At 40.3% G+C, this 17,027-nt stretch overlaps 1 protein-coding gene across 3 annotated transcripts in view; it reads right to left on the bottom strand.

Annotated features, from left to right (window-relative positions):
- Window positions 1-17,027, bottom strand: part of EXOC4 (exocyst complex component 4) — an 800,870-nt gene that overhangs the window by 139,623 nt on the left and 644,220 nt on the right. For all 3 annotated transcript variants that reach the window (XM_061414736.1, XM_061414737.1, XM_061414738.1), the window contains one exon: window positions 5,034-5,189. In XM_061414736.1, the coding sequence (XP_061270720.1) occupies window positions 5,034-5,189 (156 nt within the window). The remainder of the gene's footprint in view (window positions 1-5,033; window positions 5,190-17,027) is intronic.

The raw sequence follows: 17,027 nt of genomic DNA, 5'->3' as shown, positions 1-17,027 counted from the left end.
TAAATATGGAAAAATTTATATAAAATTCAAGCCCAGACAAAACTAAACAACAGTGATGAAAGTCAGAACAGTGGTTACCTTCAGGTAACCTTCTGGGTACAAGAAAAGTTCTGTATTTTGATCTGGGAGGTGGTTACAGGAGTAAAATAACATGTAACAGTTCACTGAGTTATACACCTAAGATTAACATGTTACTTCATGGATGTAATAATTCACCAAAAATTTTAAAAATATGTATAATTTGTTTTGCCTTCAAATTTAAGATGGAATGTAACAATTCAAATCACACACAGAAAAGAACAAAGCCAAGAACTAAATTCTAGCTCTTTTAAATCAGACATATGAGGTGGTATAGGGAGGCTCATCTCTTGATCAGCATTCTCTCTTTCTAACTATGGCTAGAAGGCCTCCCCTTTAAGCTTTTGAAGACAACTAATAAAACTGATTGAGGGGGAAGGAGGCTTCAGAGGGAGGCGATATATGTATACATACAGCTGATTCACTTTGCTGTACAGCAGAAATAAACGTGACATTGTAAAGCTTGATTGAGAGGGCAAGCTCTTACCACCACTTTGGGAACTATTTGGCCATGTGCACTACAATTGAACACATGCATATGCTATGACCAGCAACTTGAAGCCTACAGTGTAAGCAATAAAAAAACATACATACATATGGTTACCAAGAGAGAGTAGAATATACAAAGAAGCACTATTTGTAACAGTTTCAAATTAGAAACTACCCAGGTGTACCTAACAGGAGTAAAATAAATGAGTGCATATATACACACATACACAGTCAAATAATAAAATATTAAAAAAATACTTGTGGTGTGTTCACATTCATTGTGTATTCACATTCAAGTCATGTCTGACTCTTTGCAACCCCATAGGCTGCGCATGATGAAATACGATATACGATCTATACACAAGAATACGCATGAATCTTGTCAACATAATGTGGAACAAATGGAGCCAGTTATAAAATATATAGCTGCATGATTCCATTAAAAAAAAAAAAAAACCAAACAGACTAAACTAATCTTGGTACTTAAAGGTAAGACGCAGGTAACTTTCAAAGAGGTGGCCAGTGACCAGGAGGAACGGTAAGGCTCACTACCGCTTTGTTCTGTTTCTTGGTATTATTCTGTTTCTTGATCTGGATACTGCTTACACAATGAAAAGCATGAAAATTTGCCAAACTGTGCCTTTGACATGTGCACATGTAAACTATAGGCAATATAAGCAGAGAGATGGAAACTCTAAGAAAGAATCATAAGGAAATGATAGAAATCAAACATGCCATAACAGAAATGAAGAATGCTTCTAATGGTCTTATTTAATGGACTGGACATAACCAAGCAAAGAATCAATGAGCTTTAAGAAATGTCAATAAAAACTTCCAAAAGCCAAATCCAAAGACAAAGAATGAAAAGACAGAACAGAATATCAAAGAACAGAGGAACAATTTAAAAAGGTATAATGTATGTTTGGGCATACTAGAAGGAGAAGAAAGAGAGAGAAAAAAAAAATTTAAACGATAATGACTGAGAATTTCCCCAAACCAATGACACCCATTGAATCACCATGATCCATGAAGCTCAGAGATCACCACCATGAAAAACACACATGTATATAAGATTTGAATAGTGCAAAATCAAAAACAAAGAAAGGAATTGTGCAAGAAGCCAGAGGAAAAAATTACCTTACACACAGAAAAACAAGGATAAAAATCACATTGGGCTTTTCTTCAAAAACCATAAAACAAGAATAGTGAAGTGAAATACTTAAAAAGTGTTAGAAGAATTATCAACCTAGAAATTTGAACCCTGTGAAATTATTCTTCAAAAGTGAGGGGAAAATAAACACTTTTTCCAACAAAAATTGAAGGAATTTGTCTTCAAAAAGCTTGCCTTATAAGAAATGCTAAAAGAAGTTCTTTAGGAAGAAAGAAAATATAGGTTAGAGACTTGGACCTACATTTAAAAAGGAAGAGAATTAAAGAAGGAATAATTGAAGGTAAATAAAATCTTTTATTTCTCTTATTCTTAATTGATCTACAGGTAACAGTTTGTTCAAAATAATAATAGCAACATTATATACAGTGATCATAGTTTATGGATAAATGGAATAAATGGCAGAAATGTTACAAGGGATGGGAGGAAAGAATTAGGACTACTCTGTTATAGCGTACTTTTGTTAGTCCCAAATGTATGTTGCGAACTCTAGTGGAACCTCTAAAAAAGCAAAAAATAAATAAAACAAATATATACCCTAAGGTGATACAGTAGAATTACACAAAAACACTCAAAACCAGACAGCAGAAAAGCACAGTCCATTTTTAAAAAACCATTAAGTTTGATTTTGTTAAAATTAAAAATTTCTGTTCTATGAAAGGCTCTGTGAAGAGAATGAAAAGACAAGGCACAGACTGAAAGTTTTTGTAAACATCTGTCAACTAAATAAGTGGCATCCAAAATAGCTCAACAGAAAGAAAATACATAACCTAATTTAAAAATGGGAAAACATCTGAACAGATAGATACCTTACTATATGTATATATACACACACACACGTATATGTATACATATATATGTGTACACACACACACACACACACACACACATATGCTACCCTGGTCGTTCAGTGGTAAAAAATCTGACTGCAATGCAGGAGACTTGGGTTCGATCCCTCGGTTGGGAAGATCCCCTGGAGGACGGCATGGCAACCCACTCCAGTATTCCTGCCTGGAGAACCCCAAGGGCAGAGGAGCCTGGCGGGCTACATAGTCCATAGGGTCACACAGAGTCAGACATGACTGAAGTGACTAAGTAGCAGTCACTGCTTTAATAAATGCTTATTTATTAAATGAAAAATGAGATGATGCTAAACATCATATGTCATCAGGGAACTACAAATGAAAACAATGAGATCACCAGACACTGATAAGAATGTACCGAATCTGAAACACTGACACCACCATATGCTGGCGAGGATATGGAGAAGCGGGAACCCCTACTCCCTGTTGGTGGGAATGCAGAATGGGACTGCCACTTTGGAACAGTTTTGCAATTTCTTACAAAACTAAACATACTCTTGTCATACAATCTAATAGCCACATTCTTCGGTATTTACCCAGATGAGCTGAAAACTTACATCCACAAAGAAACCTGCACATAAAGGTTTATAGCAGCTTTATGGATAACTGCCAAAACTTGGAAGCAACCAAGAAACCTAACAGTAGATGAACAGATAAACAAATTCTGGTATGTCCATACAATGAAATGTTATTCAGACATCTACAAAAAAAAAGCTATCAAGCCACAAAATGACAGAGAACAGAAGCGAATATGAAAAGGCTACGTACTGTATGATTCCAACTATATGACATTCTGGAAAAGGCAAAACTACAGAGATTGAAAAGAAAACGGGGGTTGCCAGGGGTTGGAGGAGACAAGGGCTGGATGAACAGGAGGAGCATAGAGGATTTTTAGGGCAGAGAAACTATTATTCTTAGTGATACTGAAAGGGTTACATTTACTTTAAACAGTGAATGGATACAATCACTAGACATTTCTCAACTTTTAAAATGTACAAGACAAAGAGTGAACCCACTGTGAACTACAGACTTCAGTTGATAATAACGTCAGTATCAACTTACCAGTTTTAACAAATGTACCTCATTGCTGCAAGGTATTAAAAGTAGAGGAAAGTGGGGGTAAGAGTGGGTGAGGGGTCACATGGGAACTATGCATCTTCCACTCAGTATTTTTAACAAACCTAAAACTGCTCCCTTATACAAATAAAAATCTATTAATTAAAAAAATACACATATATTCATATATATGTGTATTTTCTTATATCATGTATATGTTTTCTTATATCAATGTAACTAGCTAACAAGTTTTTCTGAGAGAATGTGAAATATAAGGAAGAAAACATAAATTGTTGTTGTTGTTCAGTTACTAAGTTGTGTCCAACTCTTTGCAACCCCATGAACTGTAGCACACCAGACTTGACTATAAGAACCTTTGTTGGCAAAGTGATGACTCTGCTTTTTAATACACTGTCTAGCTTTGTTATAGCTATTCTTCCAAAGAGCAAGCATCTTTTAATTTCTTGGCTGCAGTCACCGTGTGCATTGATTTTGGAGCCCCAGAAAATGAAATCTGACACTGTTTCCACATTTCCCCCATCCCTTTGCCGTGAAGTGATAGGACTGGATGCCATGATCTTAGTTTTCTGAATGCTGAGTTTTAAGTCAGCTTTTTCACTCTGCTCTTTCACCTTCATCAAGAGGCATTATGTTAAATTATGGAAGAACTTTTGAGTCTCATGATTTTGAGAAAGTTTTAAATGGCACTATAGCAATTTTTCATAATAAAATAGTAAAGATATGGCACCACAATACACAAATACAGTTAACTTCATGAACAGTAAAGGCCTATTTATCTACAGTTGCAGCCCACATTCTGAGAAGGAGACAAGCTCACAGTTCTGTGATGAATTAAAATTAAAATACTGGTCACTACTTCTTTTATTCTTTTTCTGGTCTTTGCTTCTTTAAAGTGCTTTTACTTTATTTTATTAATATTTATTCATTCACTTGGATAGGCAAAAAGACAATAAGAATAAATTTTATTTATTTTAATGTGACAAAATATTACCTCCACTTCTCCCCTACCTGACCACCAATTTACACAGCTCTAAAATGACAGAGGTGAAAATATTTCACTGTGCCAGGCCAGCCATATGAAATTCAAGAGTGTCAACAGATTAGGCCACATTTTCACTGCTAAAAAAATAACTTAAATTGTACCAAGGTAAATATTGCGGGATAAAGTTGAGAGACTTCACTTTTGTCAAAATATGTAGGAAATAATCAGAGATAAAGCACTGTATATGCACCAATGTGGGAAGCACATCTCATTTCTATAAGGTTCACCTAAGTTCTATGAACTAAAAAGCACATTAAGAACAACTGCAACATATAACATATCCGTACACGGGCAAGGACTTTTTAAACGTTTTTACCTTATGAAATCTTCTTCCTCTTCTCTCTTTGACCTCAGCTGTTTGGGTTGAGCCATATTCATCCAGTTTGGTAGAGATTTCAAGAGCCTGCTGATATCATCATCTTTTGCCCAAGATGCGCTGATGACAAGTTTTTCTTCAGACTGGACGATACCCCTGAACACAACCAACAGAAAAGAGACACTTCAGGACACTTCATCAGCATTTTCCATCTACCTCTGTTGTTGGAAAAAGACACCATGCTCACCTCTCTTATTAACCTAACCCATTATCCAGCTGGAGGCATGACATCCACGGATAGGTCACCTTTGTGGGAAACATCATTTCTAGATTCCATTCTTAGTTTCTTCATTGTTGAGTAATTGTGAAACTAGTAATATTAATTAGCTCCCCTCATCCTAGTTAATCCCTAAGGATAAATAAAAGTGTATGGGAGGTCTTTTGTGGGTGGGGAGTGGAAAGGGATTCTTTCAAGAAAGATGCTGAACAAACAAAAAGTGGGTTAACCACAAAGACAGTGCAATTAAACAACAACATGAATTATATCTGAAAGGTGATGGAAGTGTTACAAAAGGCTGTTCTCTGACCTCTTGGTTTAAACTACCAGTTAGCTCTACTTGAAGATGTTTTTTGAATCATGGACACCTCTCTATTCAAAGCAAATCCACCATCACAGAGAAACCTTCTGCCCTTGATGTCAGGCAGAAAAAGTCTTTGATTACTGTTCTCTCTAGTGAGCTCTGACAAGTGATCTGGAGTGACAGGCTTCAAGTCCTTTAATAGGGCCCATGGGTGAGCTATTAACACTGCTCTTACCAAAACATACCTGGAAAGTCATCGTGAACACTCAATTCCAACTTAATTAAAAAGCTTCCCTTTCTGTTCAACATTTCTTTCACTGTAACTAATTTCAATGGTCTAAAAATCCTCCTCAGCAATTCTAGGTGACAGAATGGCATATATTTATGAAAGGACTGCTAATTAGCTGGCGAGCCCTCTGAGGCTAAGAAGTTCTCTCCTCCATCACAGGCAGGAATTTATGTTGGTATAATGGTTCTACTGAAGAACATGATGTCCTTCTAAATAATACAATACATACACAGTGTATATGCTTGGATGTATGAGAAAACCTTCTTTACCCAACAGACAGTGTATGTAGACAGAAGTTGCTGACACCTAAAAACCTTGACTCATGACAACCTAACTTGAGGTAACAAAATTCTATGTTGCAGGGAGCAACACTGCCCTGGTTCTCTGAAAATAAACTAGAATAAATAAGAGAACCATAGTTGATTTCTAGAATTCTCACTCACCACAAGCAAAAGGTTTCTAACAGTAAGTGTGGTCAGCAATACAAAACTTAGATTACAGAATCTTCTTCCCTGAGACCTCTCAAATTACTCTGACTGGTATCTTTTGTTCATTTTTTTCTTTGTTATTTTCAAGCATCTTCCTGCAATCTACATGGATTGATCCCACAAGATAACTTTACACTTTTATACATGGGGTGCTGTATTCAGTCTTACAGAATACAAATCTATGCTACTGCATGTCAGAAGAATCCTCAACGTTCTTTGGCATGCTTTTTACCTGTCTCTGATCGACTTCCTCTCTCCTTCCTTCTATGGCTATCTTTTAAACCTTTGTCTTTTATCTCCTCATTGTTTGACCCCCACATTCTTTCCATCTGTCAAAGAAAGGAGGGGACCGAAGTATATACTTTCAAACAGCTCAACTCTTATCCTCCATAGAAATATATTCAAATCTGTTTCATCACCACTTATTGGCAATAATTCCTCTACCTAGGCTTGTGGGGCTCCTTTCTCTGCCCTTCCTTCCAGTGACACCCCCCCTTTCCTGCATATCTGGGATCTCTCTCAATATATTCCTCAATCCCCTGTGTTCTATTTTTTAAATGAATGAATAACTGAATCTCTTTCCCGATGCAGTATTTCTCTCTAATAAAGCTTCTCTCCCTCCACATACACTGTTATCAAATGAATGTGGCCTTCACCCAGTCACTTCATTCTCTCACCTCCCATTTACCTTTTCAATTCCTGAAGTCTCCCTCTGGGATCTACTCTATGGTTTAACCCATCTGTTCCTTCTTGCAACTTCTTCAGTGATTTTTACTTCTAGATTTTCTGTTTAGCTCTTTTACAAATCCACTGGCTTCTTTCCTCTAAAATGTTCCGTACTTGTATTGCAGATTCTATCCTTCCTTTATTTCTCTGAATCATTTTTAAGCAGAGATTTTAAAGTTCTTATGTGGCTCTGTATTTTCAGGAAGTTCTTCGGGGTTTCTCTGGTGGCTCCGATGGTAAAGAATCTGCCTGCAATGCAGGAGACCTGGGTTTGATCTCTGGGTCAGGAAGATCCCCTGGAGAAGGAGATGGCAACCTATTCCAGTATTCTTGTCTGGAGAATCCCATGGACAGAGGAGCCTGGCTGGCTACTGTCCATGGGGTTGCAAAGAGTTGGTCGTGACCGAGCCACTAACCCTTTCACTCTGGATGTCAAATGTCCTATAAGTTGCATTTTCCTTCTTTTTTCATGAGGGTGGTTTGCTATTCAGGTCTGCAAGTTCTACCTCAGAGGGACTTGACCTTTGAACGAATCCCACATTTTGCCCTGTGCTTTGGAGATGTCACTATTAGATGAGCTGCATTCGCCCCTCCTGGATCCTTTAAGTTTCACTACTTTCAAATAAGTTTTTAAGTTTTTTTTTCCTTTCCTTATTCTGGCTTACAACTTTCTCCCCCTACACGAGTGGTATAAATTGAGGTCCTTACTTGCACATGTCACATGTTTAGGATTCTGATTTCTTTTAGAGGTCACTTTTTCCCTTGGACTGAAAGGAGATCAAACCGATCCATCCTAAAGGAAATCAGTCCTGAATACTCATTGGAAGGACTGATGTTGAAGCTGAAGTTCCAATGCTTTGGCCACCTGATGTGAATAACTGACTCATTTGAAAAGACCCTGATGCTGGGAAAGATTGAAGGTAGGAAGAGAAGGGGACGACAGAGGATGAGATGGTTGGATGGCATCAATGGCTCGATGGACATGAGTCTGAGTAAGCTCCACGAGTTGGTGATGGACAGGGAAGCCTGGCGTGCTGCAGTCCATGGGGTCGCAAAGAGTCAGACACAACTGAGTGACTGAACTGAACTGAACTGAGGGAAGCCTGGCATGCTACAGTCCAAGGGGTCGCAAAGAGTCAGACATGACTGAGCAACTGAACTGAACTTTTCTCCTGGGAGTAGAGTGGCTTATTCCCAAGCACAAAGTTTTCCTAGTCTCATATATGGGTGGAAAGACCCCATGCATAACTCCTGCACAGATAAACTTCCAGGCCATGTAGGTGTTAATACGCTAGCCCCTACTGGGTCTTCACCTCTGCTATGATCTAAATGTTTGTGTCCCCCTGGAATTCACATGTTAAAATCCTACCACCGCTGCCACAGTATTAGGAGGTAAGACTTTTAGGAAGTGATTAGGTCATGAGGGTGCAGCCCTCATAAAGGGGATTAGTGGCTTACAAAAGAGATCCCACAGATGTGGTTCCCTAGCCCCTTCCTCTGGGTGGTTAATACAATAAACAGGCTTCAAACCAGAAGAGGGCCTCCCCTGATGCTTTCAGCACTTTGATCTTAAACTACAGCCTCCCGGACTGTGAGAAATAAATTTCTGTTGTTTATAAGCCACCCAGTCTGCGGTATTTTATTACAGCAGCCCAAACAGACAAAGACTACCTCTGGATGTGGTCCTCATACAGTGGTGGGACTCTCAACTGTAACATTTGCTTGTTGTGATGACTTTTAGTTTCTGTTTCATTTGAGGCATGTGGAGAATTCTTTCTTTTGAATTTGGCAACATATTTAAAAAATATTTTTAAAGTCATATTTTTATCTTGACTTTCTATGTGTTGGAGTAGGAAAGGGGTTTCCTAAATATACCCACTCCACACTTCTAAATAAAGTCAAAATTCAGTATTAAATCAATTGAAGTCAGGGTTCTAAAACTACTGTTCCCCTGGAACTGTTCTACCAATCCATGGGCATGTTCTACCTTCAGTCCAGTTCAGTTCAGTTCAGTCACTCAGTCGTGTCCGACTCTTCGTGACCCCATGAATCACAGCACGCCAGGCCTTCCTGTCCATTGCCAACTCCCAGAGTTCACTCAAACTCACGTCCATCGAGTCAGTGATGCCATCCAGCCATCTCATCCTCTGTTGTCCCCTTCTCCTCCTGCCCCCAATTCCTCCCAGCATCAGAATCTTTTCCAATGAGTCAACTCTTCACATGAGGTGGCCAAAGTACTGGAGTTTCAGCTTTAGCATCATTCCTTCCAAAGAACACCCAGGACTGATCACTATGATTATTGAGATGTATCTGATACTTTTGACTATTCCTTTTTAAAAATAATACTCCTTTGGTATCCATGTCATTATCCCTCATAAGTTCATTCTTAGCCAAACCAAGGGCTCTTTTCCTCTGTCCCTACTTTAAATATTTGATTCCATAGCATTCCGGTTGTGCCATTTGGGCAATCTCATCTTCTTGCCAGACCCAACCCACCAGTATTCCAGGGACTCCCAAATTAACATTTTCAGGGCTGCCCTCTCTTCTAAGTCCCAGATCAGCATATAAAAAGGCTAACTGGAGAACTCTACTTTAAAGTCCTACAAGCAATTTAGATTAAACTGAGTCAAAAGAGTTCATTTATTATCCACCCTTCCCTGTCCCACTGAACATCTAGTATTCCCTAGTTTGATTGACAGACCAACCATACGCCCTGCTATTTGAGTCAGAAACTTGAAGTCATCCTCATCACTCATAGACACCACATCCTGCTGATTTCATGTTCTTAGTATCTCATAAGTCTGTTGTTTCCTGACTATGCCCTTCACCCATATGCAGACCCTCATCACTTTTCACTTGGACTTGGCCGTGACCTTATAACTGGGTGCCTTGCCTGGAACTTCAAGACCATCAGTCCAATTCACCACTTTCATTGGAAGGGTCATTTCTCTAAAACTGTACAAATGCAATCCTGTTTTCTCCTTCTTAGAAATATTCACTGATTCTTAATTCTAATACCAAGTCCAAACTTAGCAAGTCATGAACATCTACCTTTTCAACTTCATCTCCTTCTACTGCTTTCCTCTCTTGTATATTCACTACTCCCAGTCATGGCTTCCCTGGTGGCTCAGATGGTAAAGTCTCTCTGCAATGTAGGAGACCTGGGCTTGATCCCTGGGTTGGAAAGATCCCCTGGAGAAGGGAATGGCAACCGACTCCAGTATTCTTGCTTGGAGAATCCCCATGGACAGAGTAGCCTGGTGGGCTACAATCCATGGAGTTGCAAACAGTCAGACATGACTGAGTGACTAACACACACACACACACACACCCAGTCAAATCCTTGCCTGTGTTGGCTGAACATCCCATCCACAGTCAAAATTCAATTGTTTTCTGAATGCTTCCTGCTTATGTGTATCATCTCTGCCTAGAGAACTTTTTTCCATCTCTACTGATTAAACATTACATCAGCTTTTCCCTTGAGACAACTGAGTCCTTTCATTGTGCCTTATCACCCTCTACTGGGGCTTTCAATCTTGACTGCATCTGTGCGTGCATGCTAAGTCACTTCAGTCATGCCCAACTCTTTGCAAACCTAAGGACTATAACTATCAGGCTCCTCTGTCCATGCGATTTCCCAGGCAGGAATAATGGAGTGGGTTGCCACGCCCTCCTCCAGAGGATTTTCCCGACCCAGGAATCAAACCCTTGTCTCTTATGTTTCCTGCATTGGTAGGAGGGTTCTTTACCACTAGCACCATATGAGATGCCCTGGGGAGCTTTAAAAATATTACTAGATGTCCGGGCTGCATCTAAAACCTAGTACACCAGAATCTCTGGGGATGGCATGTGGGCATCAACATTTTAAAAAGTGTCCCAGGTGATTCCAGTGGGCATTCCAAGGTGAGAACCACTACCTCCCACATACCTCTGCTCTCACAGGTCCTACCACACTTCTTTACAAGCTAGTATCCCTTACTAGATGGTGGCTTCTCTGAGGACAGGGTTGATTTCTCATTAGCTGTTGTGCACCCAGTGCCGTGCACAAAACCTGGTATTTGGAGTGTGTAAGAACTGAACTGGACATAAAAATAAGCCCTCTTCAGTTTTAGGAATCTTGGGTAACTGATTAAGCTAAAACCATGTTAGTGGTTTTCCTTTACTCCTTCTCTGCACCAAATGACTCAGGTGAGCCATCAAACCATCTGGCATTTTGACCAAAGTATAGATCATTCTGCTATGCTCTCACTATACCTCTGTGAATTCAACAAAAATTAGAATAATGAATAGAAGTGTATCCCCCTTTCGAAAGAAAAAAAAGCCCAGCATTAAAAAGTCCTGACTCACAAGACAAACGAGCCAAGGAGTAATTACTGTCAAGCCTTTCCTTTCCACTCCACTTACTCATACATGGCCTATTACTGGAAAGTCTCCTCAAAGCCTCACTTTCTCTGGGAGGACCTTGTTAACTGTGTCAGCCTACAGTATTTTCCCCTTTGGAAAGCAAATGAACAAAACCCCTCCTTTTCTACTTACAATTTATAACCTCATAGCTAGGACTTTGTCCTATACCATGGGTTGGTCAAATTAAATAATCTGCATGTCAGATCTGCTTCACCTGCTAATTTCATATGTGTTATAAAAGCTGTGAATAGTGCTGATATTTTCAATGCTTTTTTAAAATCTAAAGACAACTATTTTGTGACATATGGAAATTACATAAAGGTTAAATTTCAGATTTATTTAACCTTTATGTAATTTCTATGGAATCTAGAAAGATGGTACTGATTAATTTATTTGCAGGCAGCAATGGAGAAACAGACATAGAGAACAGACATGAATGCAGGAGAGGGGAGGAACGGGTGAGATGTATAGAGAGAGTCACATGGAAACTTACATTACCATATGTAAAATAGATAGCCAATGGGAATTTGCTGTATGATTCAGGGAACTCAAATAGCGGCTCTGTATCAACCTAGAGAGGTGGGATGGGAAGGGAGGTGGGAGAGAGGGGACATATGCATACCTATGGCTGATTCATATTGATGTTTGACAGAAAACAACAAAATTCTGTAAAGCAATTATTCATTTAAAAAATAAAAAATTTTTTAAAGTTAAATTTCAGTGTCCATATTTATTAAGAGCTATGGCTGAGTGGGTCAGTTCCTCTCATGCCCACAGTACAAATCAAAATTCTGTTCCACGGAGTTAGAAGCCCAAACCCAACACAGTTTTTCAGCATGTAAATCTTTGAGCCCATCCATGATGGCCCCCATCTGTTCCCCGGTTCAGGGAAAAGGCTGGGTCTATAGGCATGAGATAGTACTGTACATTTTTCAAGAACTAGACTTTTTCATTTTAGCATTGGTTGGAATGAAAAAGTATCGCTTAGTGGGGTACTATGTTAAAAGTACTCATACTATTTACTTATGTATTTCTTAAAGCCTGGTTTAATTCAATAGTACAGTATTACATTACTGTCTCCACTAATAGTCATAGATCCTGTCTTATTAAAAAACAGTAATCCAAATTAACGAGCATGCTATCCACCTATATAATGCCCTCAACCATAAATTATTAATTCATATTGTAATCAGTCCCAAAAGCAATTCCAAATATCCTAATTTGAAATATTAGCATTGATTAGCAACATACGATTACCCTAAGGGGAATTTTTCATTCAAATGGCAAAGTTCCCATCTTGACCAACCGCATTACTTTATAATTCTGTGAAAAATGGTACTATGTGGGTGACACAATTCTAGGACATATCCAAACAGCCTCCAAAAAGGAGAACTAAATTTACAACAATTACTCCATAGGAGGGGTAGGGTTAATCACCACTACCAGAACTATAATCTACTGATTAATTCACAGCTCAATGGGCCACAGACAGAGCCATCTGTGTAGCTATTTGTACCTGCTCCCAGGAGGAAGAGGAAAAGAGGTATACCTCTTGGAACAGGTGAGGGGGCTGCCATGGGAAGAGTCCACCCTCTAGACACAGCTGAGTGAATTTCATTCAGAAAACATCTGCTGGTGTCGACTGGCTCGGACGTGTACCGCTTCCTTGCTGGAACAGTTGGGAAGTACACGTGTGCCTGGTCCCCGGACACAGCTGGGGTGCTGAGTCTTTCATTAGGTAAACAAGCAGGGGCAGGTGGGGCTAATTGGATTCAACTGTTTGGTGACAGCCTGGGCATGATGTTTGCTTTCCCAGACTGAATCTTTCAGACAATTTAAAAAAAAAACTAGGAGCCAAGCTAGAGAAATGAACCCCATCAAGGCTGGTCCAAATGAAGCCACTATAGTTGATTTTTGACCATGAATGACTGGACCTGTAGCAGGTCAGACTGCAGAGCGACATTCAGCAACTCGGCGATCATGACAATGAACGCAGAATGCAGAGCTGGTACTATGTCGCTGAGTGAAATCAAGCAAACACAAAAGCAGATGCAAAACTAAAGATTCTCTTAAGAAAAGACGGAGCAGAATAAATAGGAAAAGAGCAGAGAAACATCAGGTTGTCTTTCACATCACACTCAATGCTGCTCAGAGAGCTTTATGATGGTATGTATCTCCACCTTGGAATTGTAACTCAAGAAACATCTGATAACTCTAGAGATGGGTGATGGAAAGAAACAATCTTAAGAGGACCCAGGGGGAAAGACTTGAAATTTCAGAGCTTACTGAAATTATTTAGGGGATAATTTAATAACAACCTTCAACTAGATAAGCTCTCACATGAAGGGTCATAAGTGTTTGATATTTTAAAAACCAAGAAAAATAATTATAACACAGTGGACCAAGAATACAAAATCTGCCTCAACTGTCAGGGCTCAGATTTTTTTTAATGATAAGCCAATTTAAATATAAATATAAAGATCTTTATAAAAAGATCTCAGACCAGGTAACTCCCAGTTTCCACCCTAAATGAACATGTCTCTCTGATCTGAAACATTATTTGAGTTTCCCACTTTCTCTTCTTTGGGCTGTAGAGCCAGTCTTAGCTTCTCATGCCTGTACAACCACTTGCTTACATTGGGACCTTAGCCATGGTATGAACCTTTCTGAACCTCTGTTTCTTCATTTGTAAGGTTGGGAGAATCTAATCTTGAGAACTGCTGTGACTGACAAAATGAGTAGATAACTATGGAGTCCTTGCACAATGACCACGCACCTTCCCAAGTGTGTATTTCCATTCTAGTTCGGGTCCTTATTACTTTGCTTCAAAGTGACTGCAACTGACTCCTCCTTCATCGTGAGTTAGGTGGGGGAAATTAAGACTGGCTGCTTGCTAGGGAACTCCTGGGAGATGTGATTGGAAGGGCAGTATCTGTACTTGACAGGAAGGCAGTTGATGGGCACTAGAATATGGGGCTTCCCAGGTGGCACTAGTGGTAAAGAACCCACCTGCCAACGCAGGAGACATAAGAGACGCATGTTTTATCCCTGGGTGGGGAAAATCCCCTGGAGAAGGGAATGGCAACCCACTCCAGTATTCTTGCCCGGAGAATCCCTCGGACAGAGCAACCCGGTGGGCTTCAGTTCATGGGGTCGCAAAGAGTGGGACATGACTGAAGTGATTTAACATGCACACAGAAAAGTAGAGTTATTCACTTGATCAATAAACATGAGGGAAAGGCCTGTATGCAGATGTCATGCTAAATGTTGGGACAATTTTGTGGAAAAAAGACACAGTAACTTGCTTCTATAACTCCAGAATTCAGATCAGTAACACATACAAGAATCACTTTGGCGACATTTTTAAACTACTCTTGCCCAGGTCCAGGATTCTGTGAGCCTTATGTGAGAAATCAAGGTGGTGCGTTTTAAAACCTCCTCAAATAACTTGCGAGTCCACAGTGTTTGAGAGAGAAAGACATGTAAACCAATAATATATCAAATAACACATGATAAAAGTCTTCAATTATAATACAGCTGGATAAATATTGAAATGTTATGCCTAATAAGTTATAGGAGCACATAGTAAAAGCTCGCATTTGCTGACTGTGCTCTGTGAATCAGATACTGTACATATTTTTATAAATGTCTTCATAATCTCTTCACTATTTAAGGAAAATGAATGTATCAGTGGTAGGTGAGCCAAGAGTAGGGGACATAGCATAGGTTTAAGAGGCAAACCAGAAGACAGGCTAGCATGGAGCTTGACTAGGGTTCCCTGGCACAGCCCTTGGCTCATCTGAGGTTCAGAGTTAGTTAGCTGGCAAAGACAGTGAGACCAGGTCAATTAAACTCTCATTCCTGTAGGACCCTGGCATCTTTCTGCACAGCAAATCCACAGGGTTTCACAAACCATGGTGTCTAGTCTCTGCTACTCGGCACAAGGTAGCCACTGAGAGCTTCTGAAGACACTACTTGGATTAGAGAGGACAGGTCATCCTGTTCCCAAATACCCATGATGGTGTTCCTGTACTTAACATGGGGAGTTTAAAAGAAGAGAAACCTTTTCTGCTCATTCTTAACTACACTGACCACCCCAGTCATTTTCATTTCTCAACCCCTCCCCCATGCATCACGTCCATCCATGCTTCCCTACTGCTTGCTCATCCTCTTCGGTCTGTTAGGAACTGACTCCTTCATGAAATAAACATCTTGAAGCCCCACAAGGTGTCCAGGCTTGTGCCAGAGCTGGCTTCTGCCATTGGTGGTGGTAAGTGCACCTCCATGTCACTCATGCCTTGGTATGAGTTCTCAGGCCTCCGAGGAGAAGTGGTGAAAGGTGGGCTCTGGGGTTGGTTCCACCTTCTCCTAATAAAAACATGCCTGTGTCTTGTATCAACTGCTTCTTCAAGATTAGAAGATGTTTTATTTGTGTTTTCTACCAGGCCCAACACAATGCAGGAAGGCCCAGAAATTTGATTAATGAGCTGATGCTCAATTGGAACAGACAAACTTTACAAAAATGATTTTCCATCTTCAAGTGACTATTTGGGGGCACATAAGCAGCTGCTTGTACCTTAGGACAAAGAGGATGATAAAGGGAGAGAAACACTCAGCTTACAAGTAGCAGACCAACAGACTGGCCACCTGTCGCTAATGCAGTATAAATGCATGCTCAGTCACTCAGTCGTGTTTGACTCTCTGCGACCCCATGGGCTATAGTCCGGCAGGCTCCTCTGTCCATGGGATTTCCCAGCAAGAATACTGGATTTGGGTTGCCATTACCTCCTCCAGGGGATCTTCCCCACCCAGGGATCGAAACCTTGTCTCCAGTGACTCCTGTATTGGCAGGTGGATTCTTTACCACTGAGCCACCTGGGAAGCCCCTCACTAATGCAGAGGACCCAAGAATTCACAGCTGAGTTTTCTTTTAAGACTCAAGAGTTGTGACTAATTAAGAAGTAGACTTCTAGTCCTCATCTCCCTTTTAGGATGCCTTTTTATCCAAAGCATATAACATGACATCAGTATACATAACAGGCTTTCTCTCCAGAGTGAAGGGCTCAGAGAAAGGTGAGATGTTGTTGACCCTTCCTTAGACCTCCTTGTGACTCCCCTGGTGGCTCAGACGGTAAAGCGTCTGTCTACAATGCGGGAGACCCGGGTTCGATCCCTGGGTTGGGAAGATCCCCTGGGAGAACGAAATGGCAATCCACTCCAGACTATTGCCTGGAAAATCCCATGGACAGAGGAGCCTGGTAGGCTACAGCCCACGGGGTCACAGAGAGTCGGACATGACTGAGTGACTTCACTCCAAACTCCCAGTGGTTCACTTGGGTTCTCAGGGCAAACTCGGAAAACACTCCAGCTCTCAGCAGAGGGCATTGTGAGCTTATGGATCAGATTCTTTGTGTAAAAGATATCTGCTGAGAAAGAATCCGATGGCGATATTTCCCCACTCCCTTCCTCCTTCCCCAATGTTATATCACTTTGGATCATTTGAATT

Source organism: Bos javanicus, chromosome 4 (genome assembly GCF_032452875.1).
Source record: "Bos javanicus breed banteng chromosome 4, ARS-OSU_banteng_1.0, whole genome shotgun sequence".
NCBI lineage: Eukaryota > Metazoa > Chordata > Mammalia > Artiodactyla > Bovidae > Bos > Bos javanicus.
Note: the sequence above shows the minus strand (reverse complement) of the source record. Positions and strands in the feature narration are given on the sequence as shown.